The sequence below is a fragment of the Colias philodice genome, chromosome 6 (genome assembly GCF_061535455.1).
Source record: "Colias philodice isolate Cphi_HAF_F1 chromosome 6, ilColPhil1 Martin Lab GWU primary, whole genome shotgun sequence".
NCBI lineage: Eukaryota > Metazoa > Arthropoda > Insecta > Lepidoptera > Pieridae > Colias > Colias philodice.
In genome coordinates this window covers 9,929,385-9,956,565 of record NC_143091.1, presented here as the reverse complement: position 1 = coordinate 9,956,565, position 27,181 = coordinate 9,929,385, and the positions used below count along the sequence as shown (strand labels likewise).

Below are 27,181 nucleotides of genomic sequence, written 5' to 3'. Positions count from 1 at the left end.
ATTGATTGATATAAGCTACAATATAGTGTTATTTTTGTTATATTAAGTAGACAAACAAATAATTGCTTGTAATACTAAATTAATTCAACTTACTCAGAGTGACTTTATGGTAAAATAATAAATGATGGCACGATAATTCATCCGTTTTCGAACAATTATTTCTTTTACTATTCGTGTATATTGTGTAAATAATTTAATGTTCTCTAATTAGTTAAAAAATTACATACATAGCTATTTTTGGCAGTAATGTTACTTAAAGTACACAGGTAGACTTTTATTTTTAACTGATTCTTATTGACTCGATTTTTTTATAAAACGATGTTTATAAGCTATTTTTACCTAAATAATAGTAACTTCGTAACTATTTTCTAAAAAAAACTATAACAAACATATTACGTAATATTTTCATATTAAAGGCAGTGATACGACTCATGTATCTATGTTAAAAAAATAGTGAATTAAAAACTAGCCGTGACTTTTGGGAATATAGGTCAAAAGTTATATCTGTTCTAACTTATACATGTTCCAGTTTTACTGTTCATTTTATACATAATTATGATAACACCCAAATTCAACAGTACTACCTTCACTTTTAATATATATTTACTTATATTAAAAACAGTAAGCTATTTTTGGTATCCTAAATAGATTTTCTTTACAATTATTATTAACAAATGCACTGAAATAATGTTTTGTATGTCTATTTTTAACATAATAAATAAGCTTAGCGATTAAAGGCCGAGCAATTGTGCGTAGATACATTTCATAGAACAATTAAAGTATCAGGCGCATAGAATTATCGAATGTATACAATATAATATAATATTAACATTAATTTTAATATCATCAACTAATAAAACTTTATAACCGGATCTGTCTTAACATTAAATATTTACAACAATAACATAATCGTATATTATCAATAACTTACTTTAAAATTATGTAACTTACCTTACGACGAATTAAACTCAACATAAATAACAACATACATACACAGTCTTAATAACATAATCATTTTGCACTTTAAAACGTCAGTCCTATCATAATATATTTGATATATTGAAGGCGTCGTTTCGCCATAACGTATTATATCACTTTATATGACGTAAATAAATTTGAGCACTCAGTTTTGATGTTATTTCTGTCTCATTGTTTGCATATTTGTGAGCTTTCTCGTCTTCGTTGCATGTACCTTATAACAGCCTCTACAGTCCAGGGTATTACGCAGAAGAAGTTGCACATAGCCAACATAATAAATGCAATCTTATAGCTGCCTGTGTAGTCTCGAATGAAACCTAAAACAACATATTTTGTAGTAAGTCGATATGTTATATAAGAACTGCGGCTTAGTGGTCGCGGTTTTGTTCTAGGCTTGATTATTTTAATTTATTGAGTAGTCGCTTGTATAATGTGAAAGTTTGTAATTTTTTGACTGATTGACCTAGTGTTTTTTTGCCACTGTCAAGGGTGTGGTTAATTTCAATATGTACTTAGTTTGGTATTACTGGACTGAGGGTCTTATTTCTTAAATGTAGAAATAGCTTTTTTAAATCTTTTTGAAATTTTAACGATGATGATGAGATTGATATTCTAAATATGTAGAAAAATGGTGCAGCTTAAACTACAAACAATTTTAAAATGTACATGTATATGGGTTAAAATATCAAGTGCAAAATTAAACTATTATGCAAAAAAAACCAACAGAATAAGTAATATTTTATGCTTTTATGCGATTATATTACATATTATCTTGAATTTCTCTTACGAAACTGTAGCATTTAAAAAGCCATACTGTTGTAAACAATAATAATTGAGAGTAGTAAAAGTTCGCAAGCGGTGCTCAAGTGAAATTTAAACTTGTGCTATCTTTACGAGCAACAGAGCTTATTTCAAAGGATCTTCAAATATTAATAAAGAAGTTGACGCGATATGCCCAACTTCAGAGTGGCTCGCTGGGAAACCTTCCTACAAATAATATTTGTTATTACTTTATATTTAATCTCTGTACTTAGTTTTTCCATATTAACAATTATTTATTATTTTAATTACAGTTTTAATAAGGGTGGCTCTACAAACAAAATCATACTATCAAAAGATCCGTATATGACCTCTTATTCCCTCTGTCAGTTTACGCCGTGAATTGAACTGACTGGCAAATTCATATAATAGGTACCATAATAATTAAGCATGGCCTGTTATTGCGATCATATTATGAACTAGCTTCCGCCCGCGACTCCATCCGCGCGGATGTCGGTCTTCGCGTGGATGGTTTATTTCTCCATTTTGAGTAACTCTGACAATGACATCTTATAATTAATAACTATTGGACCCAAATACGGCTAGGCCTATAATAATACGCAACGTGTGTTCGCGGTTCTATAGAACAACGTCTATGGATAAAACTGAAAAATTAAGATTTATTTTTTTTCTACGTATTTTTCCAGGATAAAAAGTATCCTATTTTACGCCCAGGATAATAAGGTATAATTGTACCAAGTTTCATCGAAATCGAACCGTTAGTTTTCACGTGATGTCTTCACATACAGACAGACAGACAGACAGACAGACAGACAAAAATTTTTTTAATCTCATATTTGGGTTTGATCTATCGATCCAGTAACACCCCCTGCTATTTATTTTTTCAATATTTTCAATGTACAGAATTGACCCTTCTACAGATTTATTATATGTATAGATTTGCACGTCAGTTCAATTCACGGCGTAATCTGTCTGGAAATAAGAGGTCATAATACGGCCCCAGAATCTACAATATCATTGAACAAAAATGATGTGGTAAATTGATTCATTTAAACGCTTTAATTTTAATTTTTAAGGGTCTAATACAAGCAGGTTCTGTAATAGATAGAGATAATATCCAATTACTGCCAATCATTATGTAAAAATTTATTGAGCCTTGAATGTTGGTTTTATTCAATTTATTAGGGAAATAATGTATGGTAATGCTTCCATTAAAGTATAAATTACATTTTTATGGTTTTTAGAACAAATTCAACATATATAATAAATTTTATAGGTATAGTAGGTACTGATAGTACCGAAATTAATTGAACTCTTATTGATCATGTTTAAATCAATAGAGATATTTGTTGAATGCTATAATTTATATGGGAGATAATATTATAAAGGTAATATGTAGAAAAGCAAAACAAAAACTTGTGTGTAGGAACTTTCTAGAACTTTCTCTCGCGTAACTATTATATTACAGTTGACATCTTCTCGAAAATAATTAATCTTAACATCGCAAACAAAGGTAACATTAAATTATTTCCTGGATAAATTCAAAAACCACTGAACCGATTCTGAAAATCATTCCACCAGCAGAGAGCTACGTTATTCCACATGGCAAGAGCAATGCCTTATTTTTTATTCCAAATCAACCTTAATACCGGTAAGTGCAAAAAATCTATGAAAATTACTCACCAATCATAGGCCCCACAGTTAAACTGATGCCTCCAGCCAACAGCATGTATATGCCATAGGCTGGTGGATACCTCTCTATCGGCACATGCTCCGCCATCACGATAGGCTGGGCTATATGCACTAGAGATCTGAATGCACCCAGTAATCCGGTTAGGATTAGAAGCGGAGTGTATGTTGTGAAGTTTATGATCACTGAAACAAAGGTAGAAAGTTTGTAATGTATGGTTGGTTAAAACGTAGATAAATTTGGGATCATATCTATTATATATAATATTATTTTAAAATTGTCAATAAATTCAGAATAATTATTTAATGGATTATGAAACACAACTGTGAATAAATAAAATTATGTTTATAGTCTGTAATTGATAAGTCCTGTCAATCCATAGAGGTAACTGAAAACTAACTTTTACAAGCCTTACAACATTAAATAAACCAAAGTTGTTATAGATGTAACTAGTATTATAGCATCAGTACATAGTATAAAACAAAGTCGCTTTTTCTGTCCCTATGTCCTGTATGCATAAATCTTTAAAACTGCGCAACGGATTTTGATGCGGTTTTTTTTAATACATAGAGTGATTAAATAGGAAGGTTTTAGTGTATAATTTATTAAGTTTGAGACAAAGCGGGCGAAGCCGCGGGCGGTAAGCTAGTAGAGTATATAGACAGAACTATATATATATATAACATGTTTATAAAAAATATACAGTTAATTTGTAAATTACCCATTCTAAACATAGCAGCCAATAACGCCCCAGAATAGAACATATATCTGCTGTTCATTCGGAAGAACTGGCCAGAGATCCCCAGGAGAAGCCTCGCACACATGTCCGTAGCTCCACCAACTGCTATTATATTTGCTATTTCTGACTGCAAACAAAAATAAACCAAAATTGTATTACAATCAAGTGTAAATCTGGAAAAAGAAACATTGTTCTGTTGTATAAAAGTTAAATAAATACGTGCCTTCTTGTTAAGTTACATTGTTGTATGTCTCTTATTAGGATATGAAATGAAATACAATTTTTACACGTTAACGTATTCTTTACGAACCGAAAGCAATAATAATTAGTGTCCTAATTTCAATATCTTAGAATGAAAGTTAAATAAATAAGCCTTTTATTTCTTGCATCACCGTAGAGATTTACAATGTAAAAAAGTGTGTATGAATAATTAATTTAACCAATGTTACAAATGTTACTATTTTGATAACTATGTCGCATTTTTATACATAGAATTAGAGTTATATCTTTGAAAATGGTTTCTTCATTAAGACATATTTAAATAATTAATGAAGTTACATCTCAGACAGGCAGGTTTTTGGGTCTTGTTCGTGACGTTTTAAAATATGTTCGCTTAACTTGATACATCTAACACATCCTCTGATTGTATGTGTAACGTTAAATTAACTGTTATGTCAAGATCTACTTTTTAACCGTTAAATATTATAAAAAAAAAATGTATAAAAAGCATGTCAAGTGCGAACATTGCTCCTGCCTTAGGGAGTCTCACTGTTCAAAACAATTAACGAACAATGTAAAAAAATGACTGCTAATATAATTTTTTTTGACTTACCAAACAATTAGTTCAATGTACTCAAATAAAGTGTGTGTATGTATTATAAAAAACAAACGAATTTTTTATATTTCCTGTTTCATACAAAAAACGTACCTGTACAAAACAGAAGGAAATTACACAGTATATGCTTTCCTTTAAAAATAAAACCTTTTCAAAGTGAGTTTCATATGACGAAAGCAACAAAATCAGAGAACTGCATACAAAACATTTGCCGGCTATTCTCCAAGGCAATTATCGAATGTTAATTAGTATCTATATTGATTTAATATTATTAGCTCTACATGCCATATCTTGCTAATTTATTTTATTGTTAAATTCTACATTTTTCTACCTTGTTAATAGATGCATAATAGTTGTAGTTAATGCTGACTGACCCCGGATTTTCATCTTTTACGAGTCGAATTTCATCACAATTGGAACGTCGATTTGTGGAAATTTTATTATACCGCGGTTTCATCCTTAGACGGAAAAGAGATTTAATTTCCCATTCCCAGCATTTATGGGATAATTTTCGAGAAGTTTTTGTATAAGATTAAAGCAAACTTTCGCATTTATTATAATACTAGCGACCCGCCCCGGCTTCGCACGGGTGCAATGTTGATACTAAATACACTACAGAAAAATTGTGAACGTTGTATAGGTATAAAAATATAGCGGCCCGCTCCGGCCTCCGGCATCGCACGAGTATAAAATACATAGCCGGGCGGCCGCAAACGCTACGTCCTGCAATTTTTAAATCTGTAATATCTTCGAAAATATTCACTTAAATCATACGGTGTAAAGGGCCATATAGATCTATATTAAATGAACAATGTATCCATGGTATTTAATTGGTTAAGGATTAATGCTGTATTGGTTAAAATCGCTTCGAAAATTAGCCATTATTTGTCGTAAAAAGTAAATGACAAAAAAAAAATTATTGTGGGTTATCCATAAGAGATAGACATATACCATCGCGGACTTTTCTGTAGACTTTTTCTTTTCAATGTGTATAATACTTAGTACATTATTTTGATAAAACTCGTAGGGTTCAGCCTGCGTTTGCAATGTAAGCGGAATAAATGTAATTTTTTACGACATCACATTAGAAACCTCAAAAATAACAGTACTTCTCCACTACTTAATGGATCTTATTATACATATAAACCTTCCTCTTAAATCACTCTATCTATTAAAAAAAACCGCATCAAAATCCGTTGCGTAGTTTCAAAGATTTAAGCGTACAAAGGGACATAGGGACATAGGGACAGGGAAAGCGACTTTGTTTTATACTATGTAGTGATGATTGGTATGGATTAAAATTATTATAAGTACCTACTAGTACCTAATTATTATAAACAATAAAGATTTGTGTTATTAACTACCTATCTAACGAAACTGAACATCCTCCCAAATATTTATATTTTAAATTGTACTCATAATTTTAATTCCATGTTCATCAAATAATGAATATTCTCGGTACGTAATTCGTAAATGAGACTTGTTAAAGCGTGTGAATCTAATACATTTCAGGCGTTTCCACTAACATGCGGTTTGCAGATTTGGTAATAGCTACACTGAGGTCGCTATACAATTATAATAAATCCTTCAAAGTAGTTGTAGTACAAACAAAATTAATTTGGATGCAAAGAAAACAAAAATTAAATCTAAGTAAATGAAAAGAAAATTAATAGTATTTTACATAGAATTGTTCAAAAACTAATCGAAAGATTCACTTCTTTATGATGGAGTTTAAAATATCGATATTATTATCTATACAGGGTGTCCCACTGTTGGTATACTAAGCTCAAAGGAGGTTATAGTTTTGCATACGCTGAGTACGTAAAAAATACTTAAAAAATTCCAGACGCATTTTTTTTCAAATAGATGAAATCTTAAAACTCTATGTGTACACCCATAACAAGCAACCCAGCTGCCTTTGCCACCAGCACGTGGGCTATCGTTTAAGATTATGTTTTCATAGACAAAATGCTCACATTAGAGAAGCGTTATATGCCGGCTGCGCGAAGCCAGAGAAGAAAACATGGATTTTCAGGAAAAATTTAGCTAAAAATTTTTGACGTAATTTTGTTGTTTAAGTATTTTTTTCATGATCAGTGTATGCAAACCTGTAAGTCCCTTCGCGCTTAGTATACCAATAGTGTGACACCCTGTATAAGTATTTATGGGATCAGATCGTGCCATGTGTGAAAATTGTCCTGAAAAAAAAATTGCCCTGAAATATACCTAGAAATATTTCGATCGTATAAATCTAAAATTGTGTCGCGGTCGGTATACCTAGTGATTAATTCAATTTTTGAAGTGAAAACTTCTTTAGCGGCGTTGAGCACTTTTTCTCTACCTAATGGGTATAAAATCTTAAACTCGCGGCAGGACAAGTGACCTGATCGAAAAAGCGTAAGACGGATACCATTCCAAAATATCAAACATGCTCAACGTTAATAATCAAGTTTTCACTTCTGCCGGCACTCCCGGAGTGCAACCCGTCTTTTTTTTATTAGTATTAAGTACATAGAATAGCAGTGGAATTATTTCAGTATGGAAATGTATCTTGTTTATTATGAATGAATTTATAAGTCTAAGGTCAAAATTAATGGCCAAATTTTGTTTATCTTTTAGGTGACGAAGCTCGCTATACGGAAGGCTAAGGTTCCAACTTCCAAAGGTTTCTATGACTTATCAACTCAAATTTAATTACTGCTTTAATAAGGCCACAGAACTATGTATTTCGTGTTTATTAGGTTTGAAATTATATTGGGGCGAATTGGGGCAATAAAATATATGAGAGATTTTTTTTTTAATTTAACAAAACTGTTTGGATTCAAGAAAATGTTAATTATATGTATAAGTTTTGTTATTAGCATAATATGTTTCCGAACGTTACAATTGATTCTTATTTTACGTAGGGTCATTGCGCCTGTTCGCGTCCACATGCCTATTCGCGTCCATTTTGCGGATATCTTTTAGAAAATTCACGAAAATAAGTATACTTTAAGTAAAATTGTAATAAGAAAAATTTCCGATAATACCTCAATGTATAAGAGACATGCACACATATTCAAAATATGACTGCGCACCGCCTATCCTATTTAAAAAAAATATTTAATTTTGGTTATTAAACGAGAGAGCTAAAACGCGCGGGATTTTGAGAAAAAAATAGTGCGCAGCGTCGCGTTTGACGGTAAGTATCTTATTGTTAAATGTGAATTTTTGAATATGTAACTGTTTCTTTACTTTGCTAACAAAACATGGAATAGTATGGATTATAAATCAGCTTATTTCTTTTACAATTAATAGCTAAAATAAGGTGGACGCGAATTACTACACCGAATTTGTACAACTTCCATTTTGCGTCCACGGTGGGCGCAAACTATACCCATAGTGCATAACAATAGAACATATTGCGTCCACATTGTTTTTCATTAAGTAGCAATGAATTGTTTGTTAAAATATGTATTTTAAAATAGATTGTAAATTTTTGACTAAGACTACAAGTTGATAATTTAAATTTTCATTCAAATTAGCAAATTTTTATGCAATTTTTTTCATTTTAAAATGGGTTTTCTAAGAATGAGACTAGTATCTTTGAGAATGAGAATCAATAAGTCTGTGGTTAAGAAAATAATATAAACAAAAAAGAAATTTAATTCATTAGAAACTAAAAATAGGGTAGGTAGGTAATCTTAATAGAACTGATTATTATTTATTTACATAACGTAACTTTGTTTTTTGTTAATTTTTAGTTCTATTAATGATGAGAAGATAAATATAAATAAGTTTTTCCAGTTTCCTTACAGTGAATTATATTAATAATAATGTTGATTTTAGGGTTCCGAACCTCAAAAGGAAAAACCAGAATCCTTGTAGGATCACTTTGATATCCGTTCGTCTGTATGTCCGTCTGCCGGTCTGTCTTTCTGTCAAAACCCTTTTTCTCAGTAACGCGTTGAGATATAAATCTGAAATTTATATTGAATACTCAAGTCTACGGTCCCTTGAAGCAGCGAAAAAATCAAACTTATAAGCGAAAGCAATCAGAGGATACAGCCGTTTTTGCTGAAAATTTTCGCAAATTTCGACATTCGCAAGGGAATCAAAACCTACAGGGTACTTTACGTGAACACAGACACTTGAAGTTTGGTACGAAGCAACGTCTTATAGCACAAATAAGGGAAACATTGAAAAAATAATCATTTACAGTTAAAACATATGACGAAAAACAGTTTATACAGGAACCCTCGGTGTGCGAGTCCCACTCGCATTTGGCCGGTTTTTATTAAATAACTATATTCGTAAATAAATAATTTATTAAAATCTAATTTTAATTTGCATTTATCTGATAAAATATCACCCAATACACTCTTAATTCTTTTTCTAAGCTGGTGGACGCGAACTGGTCCACGGGTGGACGCAAACTGGAATTTTTGGACGCGAACTGGGTAAAACGCCTAATTCTGCTATTTGTTTAGATAAATAAAAACCACATGATATTTCCAACACAATTGAAAGTAAATCTTAAAATAGACTATGTAATGAACACGTTACATAAATTTTGCGTTGAAATTAGTTCTGGAACATTTTTATTTTCTCCTTCAAACTTTCCAACTGCACTAAGTGGACGCGAACAGGCGCAATGACCCTAATGTTAATATCTACTGCTAGAAAAACTTTTAATTCAAAATTAATCGGATGTATCGTAACATTATTTAAAAATATCGTTCGCAAAATTATTATAGATAATATTTAATTAGTTTGCATAACTTGTAACATCTTAGAAATATTTAATCGTGAATATCATTAAATAAGTAGGTAGTTTGCGCGCGGTCAGTAACATCAGATGTTCCGAAACATTGCGCAACATTAGATAAATATAACAATTATAACTGTTTTTATACAAAGGCGTATTGACTTGAGAAGGATACAATCTATTTATATGAAATAATTGATTGTTTTATTTATAGAACACGCTGGCGTTCTAAGACCTAGTTAATTTGCATAAAAAACACATGACTTCAGGAACTGCAACTATTTGGAGATCATTAGTTACAATGCTTTGATAAACAATACTGTAGATACGCATATATTTAAAAGTCATATTTGTCATACAATAATAATTAATAATTCATTAATAAATAAATTTTAATAAAATACAATAGAACCATCGTATAATTATAAATGTAGATCGCTGAATTTTTTTAATGTGATATTAATTGATCGCTGATTAAAATCTTAACGTTTTTCGTTTGTTTAGATGCAGTAATAGAAATGATAAGCAGATAAATTAATTATTATAAAATGTGACTTAATATTCGGATTAAATGTGTTAAGTTGTTTCGGTTACCAAAACTTGAAAACTATTCACAGTACAATAACTGGTTATTTGTGAATAATATTGCACAATGATTTTCATTGACTGTATCAGGGTTGTGCTTTTATAATTTTAACATATTTATCAAACGTTTATCTATGGTTTTTATTATGTTTGAATAACATAAACAAAATTTTTAAATGTTAATTTATGTGAATAAAAACAAAATAATCTGGATTCGTTGAAATAGTAAACTTTGTTTATCTTAATGCGTTATTGCATTTGATTATAACTTCATTTCCGCATAAAAAGAACCGTGGGACAAAGATTTAGATAAGGTATAAGAGATTTCGTTTTAAAATAATCTCTTATCTGATCTATCTTAATCTATAAAATCAATAAAATAAAATATGCTAATTACACATCGTTAAGATAATTTTGGCAACCCTATCTGCATTCCTCGCGGCAAAACCTCCGGAATACTCGATCGTAACCTCGTGTCTACACTTGCTCTGAAGGAGGTCGAACGGAAACTTCAAACCGAAAGAAAGTACCAGATAATGCTCGCAAATTCTGTCGCAGATTTAATATCTTTCATGGGCGTACTTAACCATTGATTGAACGAAATTTGTATATAAGTTTGGTTTATTTTTTTTTTGGCCTAATATGGTTCTATTGGTGATTGTTCTATGAAACTGTGTAAGCTGACTCATATGTAGATATATTTGAGTAATTTGTTTTAGTTTGGAATGTTATTAATGACTTTTTAAAGCGTTATTTTGTTCGATACATTTTGTTGATTGTTTGAAGCTTATATACAATTTTCAAGTTGTAACGATTTGTTCTAAGAGTTATTTATTTATTTATTTGTGATTTATCATATTAATGTTACCAGTTGACATCAAACTTCAACATTTTATTAACTGGCGTTTATTTGGATTTTATTTATCTGTTTGATATTTTACGATTTTTTATGAGAATGACGCAAGCACGTGAATTAAGTTGGAATATAATTATCTAATCTCACTATCAATAAATGTCAAGTATAGAGTACCTTAATAATATCAGACTTATTAGAAATTTAGATGAAACTATTTTTAAATACCTACATTGAAATAAAATAAGATAATATCATCGGGTATACTGTATCGTTGTCTGGAATTTTTTGCCCACCAATTATTATAACGATGAACGCCTTGCTGGTTCACCTCTCATTAAAAACAATTCATATTTGAACTTTATTTTTTAGGATTATATCATTCGTAGCTTAATATGTACATATATTATAGCATTCGCCCGCGGATGCGCCCGCTTTATCTAAAACTTATCAAATTAAAAGCTAAGACTTTCCTAGAGAATCCACTGCGTACTTTTAAAGATCTACACATTCAGACACTGGGATTCTGGAAACGACTTTGTTTTTAACTATGTTATGGTAGCGATAGTAGACCTAAATGAATGAATGAATACGTTTATTACCACAACAAGTTTGATACATACATTTAAACCTACTTAACCTAAAGAACACATTAAAAAAAATAATAAAAAAAAAATAGTTTTGCGGCAAAGGTCCAGACTCAGCTATGCTGATTGACTCGAAGGAGAGCAACAGCGCTGATTTTCAGTCTGCTCTTCAGGATTGAGGTTCGCCGCCAAAAAATCTGCATACGTATTTCCCATCAAATCATAGAAAAATATGGCAATTGTTATGTAATAATTATTCCCGATCAATACTAATTAATGTAATAACAAAGGGCTGACGAATTATATGTGCCGTCGTCACGTGTATCGATATGAGATTTTATTATGCAATATTTGGTGAATATTTTAATTATAATGTCATTTAATATTGTTACATGATTATCTTTTAAAGTACCTTGTTAGTCATATGACGTATGACATTCCATTAACTCCGCTGTTAATTCGACTAAATCGGTTAATTTCACATTTAACTGTAATAAAACTTAATAAAAAATGACTAACGTTTCACTAGGTAATATATTGCAAAGCCAAGTCAAAGACCTTTTCTTATTTGCAGCATCGCCGTTCGCACTTAAAATGCCGTTTTATTTTTTCCTCAATGTTACGTAACGAAACTGACCTAAATATTAACCCGAACATAATATCCATTGATATAAAAATATCTAGACACATTCAAGGTGTTTTCTGTTTTATAAATATACTAAGAATCAAGGACATTTCATAAACAAAAACGAAAACCCCTGACTGTCTATTGGCCTCACTATTTGTTCATTCATATGTCTAGTTTAATTAATGGATTGATATCAATTAGCACTGACTCATGTGGTATAAAAATTTCAAATATTCGCATAAATTTTGCGTCATTAGTCTAGCGGAAGTTGAGTTCGGAAGGCATTTACTTTCACACTCTGTAGTGTTCTTTCTTTTTATCACTATGGTACAGATAGTAGTTTGTAATAAGGTTGTTTTCGTATTATTCCTTTGTAAGGGAGATAATATGTACAGGAACACATGTATAGGAACGATAGTGCTGATATCAAAAGCAAATTTACAAAATAGGCAAAAATTCGTGGAGATTATTTAAATCTGTTTAATTTCTCAACTATCTACGTCATAATATTGTATAATAATACATAGTAATATTTAAAATAATTTTTTTGTGAAACTATCCTTGGTTTATTGTAATATGAGTCTTTCCGTAATTTTAAACCACAACCGAAATATTCGATTTGACTTCTTAATTGTTCCACTCGTGTAAATTGAATGTAATAATACTGCAAATATCAGGTTAGATCAATCACATTTATTTTGGTGTAATCTGTGGGTGTAATGAACTGCTAAATGTGTTTCTAAATCACATGCGAATATTTTTCAAAGTAACAATTTTACGGAATACCTACTTATTTAATTTTCATAAACCTGTTTTTTACATATTAAAGGCTAAATTAATATATATTTTTAATAAAAAAAAGTTAACTAGACATTTTAAATTATTAAAAGGTGGCTCTACATTTAACTTTACACGGAATTAAATGGGGATTGTTGTTATATTCTGTTGCTAATGAAATGTCAAAATAACAGAAATAACCTATTATAATATTCTTGGTTTAACAATTTTTCATATTTTTTCAGTAGGTATGTCAGTCTATCCGTCTGTTTGTATATGTCGATATGTTTATGGAAAAAATAATATGTTGATTTTGCCTTTTTGAAAAAATATGTTCATTTGTCTATATGTACCTATTGAATAAAATCGTTATGGTATGACATAAAACTCGACCGAAAAATGAAATTCCGATAGACCTAGACACCAGTGTCAAAGTTAATTATAAACATGTTATCTACGTCAAAAGAAGCAAGTATAAAATGATACATAAATTTTATTGAAATCGTCGGTGAACGTGACTTAATTTAATCTCACGTTTTTTTTTCTGTATCGTTAAATTCTTAAATAGTTATGTAGAGTAACATTATAATAAATGCCGTTGTAAAATGACTATATCTTATTCATGAATCAATTATACAAATACACGTGCGTCATTCGTATGCATTTAGATAAATTTTCTGTGCGAAATTAATTTCTAAAAAAGGATCAACAATATGTATCTATAAAATACGGTGATATTTACATCAGACATTTAAAATCATGTTCTATAGATTAAAATATTTTGTAAACAACTATATATTAAAGTAAATCAATGCGACTCACCTTTGAGAGATTGTTTTTGTCCAAGAAAAGTGGTTCCAATGTAAAGAATGTAAGGTCAGCGAAAAACGACAGCGCCAGCCCGAAAATTATATTATCGAAGATAGGATCTTTCAGAAGAGTTAGATCAAGAAATTCAGCCACTGTTTGCCTAAAAATATGAAATTTTATTAATGTCACAAAGTAATTTTCCGATTATAGGTATTAAAATATTATTAGATACCGCTTTATATTAGCTGGATGTGGTAGAAATTAATTTTATTTTTTTTCATAAATATCCACATTATAAACACACTACTAGAGAATATATTTAGAATAATAATTATTCTAAAGATACGACATCGGTTATTTGTTAGTTAGAATACATATTATTAGAAAATGATTCTGAGTTTTTCAAATATGTCTGATTTTGGCTTTTGATCTATAAAATTCTACTAGTATTACTTTGTATGATGTCATTGTGTTTATTATAGTTTCATACTTTACGTACCTTTATAAAGCGGCATTACATCACGCAATGCAATAAATAATTAATATAAAAGTAAGAAAACTAGCCATTTATAGTCATCAGATTCACACTTAATAAATTAACCAATAAAATGCTTAGATATAAATGAACAATATTTTAACGCAGTCGCAATAAATTATGTTTTTTAGTACATGTTTCATTTGTTATTTATGTGTCTGCTCAATTTATTTTAACAGTTAAATAAGATAAATAACTCCTAGTTAAATTATTACTTCCAATGAGCATATAAGAATATAAATCATTAATTGTAATTAGCCTAAGAAGAAATAGAAACAAATTATCTTGAGACGAAATTCGAAGACCCTAAAAAACCTTAATAGATAAATCAACCCTCATTAGATCAGTTTTTGGGACTCTGTCGCATATATAGGATTCCAATAAAGGGTCTAATTTATGGTTATCCAAACTCGTAAAAGGAAATAGATCAAAATAAATACTGGTTTAATGACGTCAATTAATTGATATTCAAAATAAGATACATAATGTAAAAATCGTAGATAGTAATGTAAAAATAGCATCTCGATCAGTGAATGGTGTAGAATCAGTGTCAGTCTATAATATTAGCTATAGTGGACCGTTCCAGTCATGTTCCAGTTATGTCTCGGCGAAACAATTTTATGTCTATACATAATTCAGTTTCTAGAATATATGTGTATCCTTGTTGTTCGTATATAATTTTAATATTTTTGAAAATATCTATGTAGCGTTATTCAGTGTTAGCATCTGCTTATTCAAATTTATTACGATTTAAATAATATTATTATTATTTGAACTAGTAAAGAGCCTTACCATTTACCTTCCTTATTCTTGATTATAGGCATGGGCGTAGATCCCATGTTGCCGAAGTTGCCCAAACTGGACACGGACGCCGCTTTATAAAGGTTCTCTATATACACATTGTCACTAGAGTTGAACTTGCCATCACTCTTGTCCGCCGGTATCAAAACCACGGGAATACTTAATCTCCTTGAGTCGGTCAACTTGGGAATGAATAAAAGCCCAGATCCTTTGTGGTTCTCTAAGCCTTGCTTTATGTACAAGTTCTCTACGGATCTCGCGTCTTGTTTTGTTCCGTTAATACTCTTCGGGTAGTCGAAACTTTTGCCGTTTTCTATCGCTGGCGTTGGTGGGATCACTGGAATAAAATTGCCAATTTATATCGTATTCATGTGTTAAATAGTTTAAATCTACATAATACATTTTAATGCTATGTGACAAGCCGGAAAAGGTAGTTTTTCTAATTGCAGTGGAGTGCCAGACATGCACGTTAGCCCGAGACTTTTTTATTAAATAATATTCTTACAAACACTATAAAGAGGCTAAGTCTGAATACAGTTATTTAATACGAATTGATGATTAATTTACAAGTAATAAAATATACTTACAAACAATTTTTTCGCATGATTTCACCCGCTTCACCATATACCATTGTACTGGGTGCATAACTAATGCCCCGAAAATACTGTGAGAAGATATCGCGCACAAAATAGCTAACGTGCCTCGAAATCCATATTCAGTTATAGTAAATTTTATGAACAATGGATACACCATCGTTATAAGTCCAATAGATGCCTTACATAGACTCAAATAAAGCACTTTTTTCCTTGTAAAATAACTGTTAAAGCTGGTATATGACACCGGAATAAGGAGGCCCATCCCTAACCCTTGCAAGAATCCATTTGTTATAATCAGTTGTGTTGTTGACACCACAAAAATGGCTAAAAATGATGCGAAAGTGTAAATAAATGCTCCGATAAGTCCAACTTGTCTTAGTGATAATTTCTTCAGTGCTATGTTTGCGGAGAATCCTGAAATAAACATAGTTTTTATTACCCGTTTAAAACCATTGTTCCCGCATATTTGCATTAACTTATGTTATTTTAAAATCTTTGTAAAATATGTTTAGTTTGATATATTATGTTTAACGGATTATTATATATTTTCGTTCAGTAACAGTTGCTATGTTAATATTTTAATAGTAATTTAAAACATAAGTTATGATTTATTCCCAATGTGGCATTCACTCCTAGTATAATGTCATAATAAAAAAACGTCAGTATAATAGTATCTAATAATTAATTCAAAGTATGACCAACAAATCAAATTAATTTTATATTTCTTTGAATAAATGTTTCGATTTATAAGATAAACAGTGTTTTATAACCATCTAAGACATAACAATGTGAAAAATGGATGTAAATGTAAATTTTAATATTTACTTTGATAAACGTGCAATTAAATTTTTATACTTATATAGCTTTTTGGTGACCTTTCCTACTTACTTCAAACTCGGAGTCTTTACTTAGCGAAAATAAATTGCTTTATGTATGTGTAATGTGAATAGTATTAATAATGCTCTTAGAATGCATTCATAGCTTAAAATACACGAATACAAAATTTTCATTGATATTTTCATAACATTAGCTTCATATTACTAAAGTGGAACAGCATATTAAATAATTGTTATCAATTTTGAACAAGAATTAGATACATAATCGTTTAATCCGTATGCATCGAGATAATAATACCAGTATAACCCTTCTCATAGTTGTTCCAATTTAAATTTACTTTTTATACATACATTTGCAACATTCTAGAAACTGATGTGGGTGCAATTATTTGTTTAATGAATAAATCTCTAGGTTATAACGTAATGGAATTTTTATTTAAAACAATTTAAAATAAAAAGAAATCATAGACACACAAGATAAAGAATTTAAATGTTTACTAAGAAGCCGCGTCTAAGATAGTATCTCCCACCGCAATAACAGACGAAAATAAAATTGCGCAAACAAAGTGCCAAAAACAAAAGGAGTGTCTTAATTATGTGATACATAATCTATACTAATATTATAAAGCTGAAGAGTTTGTTTGTTTGTTTGAACGCGCTAATCTCAGGAACTACCTACTGGTCCGATTTGAAAAATTCTTTCGGTGTTAGTTAGCCCATTTATCGAGGAAGGCTAAAGGCCTATCATTACAAAGAGCAACCGGAGCGCAGCCACGCGGGTGAAACCGCGAAGCGCAGCTAGTATTAAAATATATCCAGATTCTTTACGTCAGTAAGATTCGTTACATACATTAATAATCTTAACATAAAAATTTAAAATCGGAAATACATATCGTGTAATTGTATTACAATTTTATTACAAACGCTATTAAATATTTTACTATTAACTACAGAATATAATATATGGCAGATTTATTATATTCCTCTTAGGGCTGATTTTTCAATCCTTGGTTAAAAATTATTCGTCGAATAATGTATAAAACTACCATTTTAAAAACGTATTCTAATTGCCCGTATTTGACAGTTTACGTGACATTTTAAAATTATCGTGTAATACTTTATTGGACGGATAAGTTTTATCCAAGCATTGAAAAATCGGCCCTTACTCTATAAAATGTAATGAAAGCAATATTTACCAGCAATAGCGAGCGTGACTTGGAACACTCCATACACAAGGGTGACAGCGCCGGTTCCAACACCGAGTTCGTCTAAAAAATCATTGTATATAAACCCAAATACGGGCTGGTGAGCAGTGCCAGCTATCTGCAACAAAATACTTTATAACTATCCAAAATACAGCCATAAATCATAATGTAATACTGTTTTTTGCGCAACTGAACGTTCGGCTGAATACCGTTACAATAACAAGTATGGAACTTTTTCTACATGTATGGAAAGTTACTAGTCAAATAGTGAAAACATTTCACTGATATGCAATATTTGTTTATTAAATCATATTGTAATAGGTAGCCGAAAATTAAGGCATAATTATATAAATTCCAGAAGCTTTAGACCTGGTTTGTGTCTGAAATATGCAACGTTTGATCACAAAATATTCTCGGGACTTATCTTAAATGATTAACGTGAATAGCAATATGCAAGCCACTGAAGCATGCATGTAACGTCAACTTTTATTAACCGCTCAATTAATTAAATTAAAATGTAAATTCTAGAATCATATTAATCATCCTTAATTTAAGAAAAAGCTTCAGCTCGACTAAACTTGTAAAATAAAATGTAGGTACATATCATGCAAAATAAGCTACCGGCCCTAATTTCGTAGTGTACAAAAGTAATACGATAAGTTAGATTGATAGCGTTATAGCTTTTTCTTAAATTAAGGAAGATTAATATGATTCTAGAATTTGCATTTTAATTTAATTAATTGAGCGGTTAATAAAAGTCGACGTTACATGCATGCTTCAGTGGCTTGCTTATTGCTATTCACGTTAATCATCTAAGATGATTATTAACAAAAATCATCGAGAATATCACAAAAAAATATTCTCGAGACTTAACTTAATCATTTAATATAAGTCCCGAGAATATTTTGTGATCAAATGTTGCATATTTCAGACACAAACCAGGTCTAAAGCTTCAGGAATTTATATAATTATGCCTTAATTTTCGGCTACCTATAACAATATGATTTAATAAAACAACAAAAATTTACAACAATTACAACAGAATTATTCATATTATTTTCAGAAAAACCTTAATAGTAAAAATAAGAAACTAAACGCAGTACGATAAACCCTAGAACATATTATTATTGAAGTAGGAACATGACATTTATTTTACACAGTAACAGCTTTTAACAGTTACTCCTCTTCCAATGCTATGTTTAAACTATTAGCATACCAATAAAATACACAAGGCTTATTATAATAATTACAAGCCATTTAGGTATTTACAGAAAATATACACTAGCCTAGCAACTAGTCAACTATCTAGCTTTACGCAAGTGTAATGTTATTTTAAGACACGTAGGAATTCCATTATATTTTGTGTTTCCTTTTATCTAAATAGAAGACCATCTTATTTTGTTTAATCTGATGGTTCTCGGTTAAAGTATGAGGTAGACTAAGAATAACCATGTGATGAAATATAATAAGATAAAATAATTTGAGGAAATAAAACATGTGTGGTTATGAACACAAAGCTTATCTTAGCGTGTTGTGATAGTAGTGCGAAATAAATTTTATTTATATTAGAAATCCCTAGAATAAGATGTGCCAAACAACAACTTTGTTTAAATAATGGGTAAGGTATTTGAACGTATTTGCAAATCAAATGTTGATAATTTCTATGAGGTGATAATACAAGGAAAAATGGCAGTAACATGGCAATTTTTTCAAATGTAGGGAGCTTATACTCCAAAATACAAGATATAATAATGTTACAAAATTAAAAACCGAACACTATTCATATATTAATAAAAATTGTAAAACAACTATGACGTCAAAGAATCAAGTTATACCTATACAACTTAACCAAATACGAATGATATAAAATTAACATTTTAAATTCATATTTTAACTACCTGGAATATGTGAGAGATTTTTCCGTACCATTAAGATTTTAGCTGAAAATAGCAATCGGAATATCTGAGTACATGAATATTATTATAATCCAAAACTATAATACGCTAATATTAACTAGATTTAATAGAACGAATGTATACTGTTGAAATATATAAAAAAAATTGTAACAAGATTTGTTTTATATCTTGACATGACGTCAAGAAAGGGTCCCTTTAATTGATTTTTATAGATACCGTCTAGTGAGCGGGTTTTATAGATAAGTCGCTCTTATACCTGTAATAGATTAGAACATAATTTATGGATTCTTGTATCAAGCTTAATTATTCTCAATATAATGTTAAGCAATAGTTAGAGCTAGGAATTTCGCCGCATTCATTAGCATTTTAAACATATTGCACTAATTAATTGGTGTACGATCAATTACCTTTTAAATTTCCGTAAATCATTATAAACAAGTGATTGAAATGTATATTTAAACTTATTTGTTTTTTTTTTATAATTTATAGGTATTGCATTATTATTAGTTTAAACCTTAACTATATTTTTATATTACTATAACTATAGTATTATAAAAAAAAGAAAACGATTACATCCACAGTATTTATTTTTTATTGGTTTTACAATTTTATTTATCAGCTCAATGGGGAAATTAACCTTATTAATTGTATTTTCTTTTTTATAGTTAACATACGGAACCACAACTAGGGTAATTCAATTCGTGCTTGTCCAGATTCTATTTAAAGCTCATGTGATGTTACTGGTCTTTTATTTTTATTGCATATATCGGCACCGTTATTACTATGTAAATTTGATTAGATCATGTATGGATATTCAATTTCTAAATATTACGTTTTCAAATTAAAGAAAATGTATTTAAAACGTAGGTTGTCATTGTATTAAAAACCTATTCAAATATAGTGTTTAATAATTATAACAGAGTGATTTAAAAAATAAATTAACGCGAGTAAATAGATCTATATATAGGTACAATATACTATTTTAATTGTAACTTTATGTATGCTATGTAATACTATTAAAAATCGTGTATCTTTTCCGTTGAATTTTCATAATATATGTGCATACGAAAATTTAATAGACGCGTGCTTTCGATTTTTGAGTATTTATACGGTTATGGAATCAATTTAAAGAATTAATAGTGTCCTCATCTAAATGCCGAGTCCTATCTTAATGCATTAATTCAATTTTGGCTATGTTAATCTTATGAAATAGTTTTAAAATCATAGAACTCTTCATCATTTCTGTAACAAACTAAAGAATCACGCAAGTTCAACGACCCGATATCATATTCGCACTTAGTAATTAAACATACTTACACTACTTAATTACATTTAATAGACCAAGTCAGTGCATACAAATAATACAAGTGTAACGAAATAGTTAATACATTCACACCTCACTTCACACTAATCATAATGTATTGGTTAATTAGACGCATAGTTACGAAAATGATGCGGACAGACTGAGTTATTTTCCGCGTGTATTATTTGATAGACATTAATTATGTAGTAATAGAGACTAGTTCTCTATCATTGTCTAGAATCTAGATTAAGACTATTGATAATCACGTGATTGGACATTTTAGAATAATTTACATAATATTATGTTTGTGGTGGTAGTACACAATAACTCAATGGTTTGTGGTTATGGATGGCCCTTACATGTGGTTTGGTGTTTCGTTTTAAATATGTATTATTGCGTCATAATACCTTTAGTTTAAATAAACAATTTCTTGCCAATAGGTATATAAAATATGTATATAAAAAAGAAGACAATTATATAATTTTCATAAAAATAAATAGTTGAACGTTACTACTTACTATGAATCTATAGATGCCGTTATAAATATAAAGCTAGAAAGGTCTACCTATTTTTTGAATGCGCTAATCAGGAACTACTGTTTCGAATTATATTGAGAAACGCTACAGGCAGGTTACAAAAGCGGGAATAAATAATTATTATAGTGTAGTGAAGTCCCGTGTCCCCGTAGTGGGGTAGGGGGCAGATGCATTATTCATACATCTGTTTCACTGATCGATTTTTCTTTAGGGACAAGTAGGTGATCAGCCTTCTGTGTCCTGCCAGACCGAGACATTTTTTTTTTTTCATCTCCACCGGGAATCGAACCCAGGACCCCTCGGTTCTACGCTCACGCGTCAACCACTGTAACGAGGAGGTGGTCAAAATAATTAATAATTAATAATTATTATAAGAGGAGACTAATTTGTGTGGGTAATGGTCTAATAATTATTATAAGAGGAGACTAATTTGTGTGGGTCAAAACATCCATAACTAGTTACCAGAATAATGTCTAAAATTTCGTAAAATAAATGAAACTGTAACAAAAAAGTCGCCGAGACTCAACTACTTTTTAGTGTGAGGAAGTCGGTGACCTTTTATTATAAAGTTTTAACAGGATCAGCAAAGTTTTTAACTTCGTTTAGGCCTTTTAGACGAGGATATGACGTTATTCCGTCGCGGTCGTTATGTAACGTAACGTAGTTGTCTTAAATATAACATGCGATATATTTTGCGAATACGTTTAGAACTAGCGGTCCGCCCCGGCTTCGAAAAAAAAATTATCGAAATCGGTACACCGTTTCACGCATGATGCCGGGACCAAGGAAAAGGGGGTTTATTTTTATATATAACTAGCGGTCCGCCCCGGCTTCGCCCGTGGTAGATGATATTTACGTTTTCTCTACATAAGAACCATCCTCGTACTTCAAGGAATATAATAAAAAAAGAATTATCGAAATCGGTTCAGCCGTTCTTGAGTTATGCGCTTACCAACACATTTTGCGATTCATTTTTATATATAAAGATATATAGATAAATATAATAATATGAAATTCGGCATAATTGTTATTATTAACTTAAAAGGTACGAATGGAAATATCTAAAATAAACGTTCAAGATAGCAAACTTGCAAAGTTTTTGTATATTATGTAAGTACATTTATTTTAATGAACAAACATTCGAAACTGGATCGCGTACCCGGAATTAAGTAGCTCATAGATTGGTCTAGAATCTAGACTACAATTTCTGACTAGATATATAATATTCTTATATTAATTACATTTGGTAGTACCTAATTGTTGATTAATACCACAGATCTTCACATATTCAGGATTTATACACATATCTAATGTTTGAAATATGTTACATATTATACACATAGTACGCCTTTTGTACATTGTTCCTATGCGCTGTTTTCTTCTCTGTTATTTTATTTGGTGTGCAATAAAGAATTTATTATTATTATTATTTATTATTACATACCTATTTCAACAACAAATTCGCTTTCTCTGTCCCTATGTCCCTTTGTATGCTTAATTTTTTAAAACTAGAGTGATTCAAGAGGAAGGTTTTATATAATTTATTAGGTTTTTAGACAAAGCGGGAGAAGCCGCAGGCGGTAAGCTAGCTAAATATTTTAATATCGTAAAACAAAAACATCGAATGGGAGTTATTTCAGATGCTCTACAATTAAGACAAGGAATAGTGAGTTTTCGTGTTAAAACTGATTCAATGAATTGATTCATTTTAATTAATTACTGAAATGTGCATTAAATCTATTATAATTATATATGCAAGCGTTTATATTACATTTATCACTTATCTATCGAGGTAAATTAAGCACGAGATATATTTACATACCAATGGAATTGATATTCATTTCTAAATTAGTTTTAGTTTCTAAATAGGTTCTAGCAATATTGTAATCTAATTTAATCTGACTTACTATGTAATATTAATTGTGTGTTTAGATATTTTTCCTTCTTGAATTTATTTTGTTATGTTCCTACTGCAACGACGATATTTGCATTAATTTAACTGCTGGTTAATCTGATGATTTGAATGGTATAAATTAATTTTATGTAGGTACCTATATGATTAAATTATATTTAAACGATAATTTTTAAAGGAGAATTCTGCTAAATATTCGAAGATTTGAGTAAAACGAACGAATATAACCTCCCGATATTTTCTTTAAAGGTAAACTTCCAAAAATGTGATCACATAAAATCACCTTATTCTTAATAAATTATAATCGATATACTATTATACAATAAAAAACGTAAACACAGTGTTAGATAACGAGACTGCATGCATAAATTGTTAACCTAAGTTGATTTAATTTTAATGTAGAGCAAATCGCATAAGGTCGCGCCTATTACGGTATTTCAATTCATTAAACTTCTAAGACATTCCTCAAAAACATGTATCGAACCTTAACCTACATGTTATGATCTAGAAAATTGCTAAAATATTTATATTATTTACATAATATAAGGAAATTAGGCAAATAGACTAATCACTTAACATCAGGTTGCCCACCTGCCCCTTTGCTTGCTCTGACATAAAAAAACCTACACCTTAATTCTCCTTGTAGTACCTTTCGTTTGTGTCAAAATAGTAAGCCGCAGATGGATATTACGAGACATTCATTAACACAGAATGTTATTGAACCCGTTAAAATGTATTGAGAATAGTTAAAGTTAATTTTGATATATTTATAAATATAGATAAATGTTTCATAGTTTCATTTTTTTCAAAATGTTTACTCTTTATAAAAATTAATACTTTGCTTTTGTTGTATGATTTTTAAAGCATAAATTGAATTTTAAACAATTAAAAATAACAAGTATATTCCTTTATACATCTACATTTAAGCATTGACTATTATAACTGAGATTGTCATTTATTGACTTGATTTTAATATTATTTTAAATTAATAAATTAATTTGGTGCAGAAAAAGGATTAATTCCTCTTAAAGTACAATTGATAATATTCCGCTGTATACGGATATTAATTTAAAGGTTAAATTATAAATTGGATCAATCATTAACCTAGATATTTTCGAGAATATATTCGTTTGAATTATTAAAAAAAAAACTTTACAAACGACATGCAATCCTTGTATTAATGAGGCCTAAAAAACAATAGAATGCTGATATTATATTTCAATCAAAAACGTATGATAAACAATTTGTTATATTTATATTTTATAACTCGTGAAATTTTAATTTATTTAAAATCGAGATTTAAGAAGGTTTAGTAAGAGGCATTCTTATTTAAATAAAATTGAATAATTTTTGCATTCAGCGATCAAATTTCCGGGGTCATAGTTTCTTGGAGAATTTATTTTTATGCTAATTAATTATTTCTAATTAAAATCTTTTTATTTTCAATTATTACTTATTTTAATATTTTTCTAGCATTCTCTATTTTATTTACGGAAAATATAAAAGCACGTCGACTTGAATATAATAAATGTAATTTTGCATGTAGAGCATTTTTGTAAATTCGCATATAGGCACGCAATAGGCAATATTAACGTAAGTGTAATCTGCTGACGTGCAGTTAAAATCTACATTTATCCAATAATACGCCTTATTACCTTAACTTTGAGAATCAATTTAATTTAAAAGTTTTACTTTTGTTACAGATAATATTACTAAATAACATTGTAATAAATAATTATTTTGTAATTGAAGGAAACACGAGGTAGTAATAAAAAATGAAAATCCTAACTAAATGTCAATCATCTGTATAATACATTTTAAAGTATGCTGAATTATTAAAGTTGTTTAACATAATATGAAACATATTTAATTTTAACTGACAGTAAAATAAATGACCACGTCACATTCTTGTATTTTATTTAATTGTAGTGTAATATAAATGTGTTAAAAAAAACTTACAAATATAACGGAAAGGCCAACACACACAGCGTATCCCCAGCCACCTTCGGGAGGCACCAACTCATATTTCTTCTCACTCTCACAACTTTCTGACCTCCTAGACTCACTCATATTAACAATTCGATACACTCGACCCTAGGAATCAATTGATAACGACAGACATACAACTTCTCTTTTATAACACGCGTGTGGAGGTCTTAAAACCTCTATAAATACAGTATACGTAAACAAATTACTTAAGGCTTAAATTATTACATTTATAACGTAAACAGAATAAGTGTATTTCCCAAACTTAAATAAACACGAGATACGATAGTTTCATTGAACGCGGCGCGCTGCCGGTACGGCGATGTCTTACTACCTTACTGGCTTGAATGACTATAAAAAATCTGTCACTAAGTAATCGAAAAATTCGTTTTGATCGGAATAGGGTGCTGAGATGTGGACACCGATGATCTAGTTATCGTTCCGTGAATGGTCATTTGTGCATTACATAAAACGCACTCGAGATGGGCGCATGCTTCATTATTTTTATGAATGAATTAAAAATGTATTTTTGCGAAAATTATAAAATCTTTTGAGTTTAATATTGTTTCATTTATTTGATAGTTAAAATTCGAATGTATTTTTAAAGCGTACATTTTTTATACATTTAAAACACGTCATCGTGAACAGTTATCGGTTTAATTATGGGTTGAATGGAATGCTTGTTTTTTGTGGACTTCTTTTATGATTGTTATCTTGAACCGATGGTCATTATAAATATTTTCACATTGTTACTAAAAATACACGGTTTATGTTACAGATTTAATTCAATTTTAACTATTTGATCAATGATTTTCATTAATAATTCGGTACATTTGATTCTATATTGAAGTACCTAAGTGCCGCGTGGTCTCAAACTTAACAAATTATATCTGCACTAATAACTTAAGAGCACCAAACTAAGAATTGGTCTAATCAGGTAAAAATCGGTGTAGTAATTTTTGAGTTTATTATACAAATGGACAGACAGACAGACGTAACGGAGTTGTTTTATAATATGAGTGATATTTAAACCAGATTTGTATTTGCTTAGGAACGAATAACAAAACGATAACAGTTTTGGGAAAGTTGATTTACATTGTGATATTTGCTATACATATTTACGTAATAAATTTAATTTATTATCTCAATTTTGCTAAAATATTCTATAGATATTATTACTTTCTAAAAGCAAATTCCTGCACCATCGTTCCACGCAAAAAATTACATAAAACTTAAAAGTAATAAATATAGTTTTTACAATATTGCATTCTTGAGCATTGACTCATTATTATGAATTATGGTTGGATTATCCATTCATATAACATAAATGCTAAGGTTTCTATTTATTTTTGTATTTTCAAGCATTTGTTTGAATTAATGCTAATAGATGGAATCTTTGAGAAGGATAAAGATTATTGTACAACTTAAGGGATTGTGATACAGGTTACCAATAATCAGTGCCGTCTTTAAGGCAGGGCCCGCAGGGCCCTGGCCCGAGGCCCCGAGGTAGGCAGAGGCCCCACAATTCTGAAAATTTTCGATATAC

At 29.9% G+C, this 27,181-nt stretch overlaps 2 protein-coding genes across 4 annotated transcripts in view; one reads left to right on the top strand and one right to left on the bottom strand.

Moving 5' to 3' along the window:
- kcc (solute carrier family 12 member kcc) overlaps positions 1 to 27,181 on the top strand; it is a 279,798-nt gene that overhangs the window by 95,920 nt on the left and 156,697 nt on the right. The window lies entirely within an intron of this gene.
- Positions 587 to 25,963, bottom strand: LOC149488004 (monocarboxylate transporter 9-like). Its single transcript, XM_089696755.1, has 8 exons — positions 25,609 to 25,963; positions 17,974 to 18,100; positions 15,933 to 16,355; positions 15,337 to 15,682; positions 14,022 to 14,169; positions 4,170 to 4,314; positions 3,442 to 3,633; positions 587 to 1,295 (listed from the first exon to the last, which is right to left on the bottom strand). The coding sequence occupies exons 1-8, from the start codon at positions 25,717 to 25,719 to the stop codon at positions 1,147 to 1,149; spliced, it is 1,641 nt and encodes a 546-aa protein (XP_089552881.1). The 5' UTR covers positions 25,720 to 25,963; the 3' UTR covers positions 587 to 1,146.

Excerpts from the sequence above, each read along its gene's own strand:
- LOC149488004 (XM_089696755.1), bottom strand. The coding sequence starts at position 25,719 with ATGAGTGAGTCTAGGAGGTCAGAAAGTTGTGAGAGTGAGAAGAAATAT. Across the intron at positions 3,634-4,169 it reads GGCTGCTATGTTTAGAATGG|TGATCATAAACTTCACAACA; the intron begins GTAATTTACAAA and ends CCTTTGTTTCAG. Across the intron at positions 1,296-3,441 it reads AACTGTGGGGCCTATGATTG|GTTTCATTCGAGACTACACA; the intron begins GTGAGTAATTTT and ends ATGTTGTTTTAG.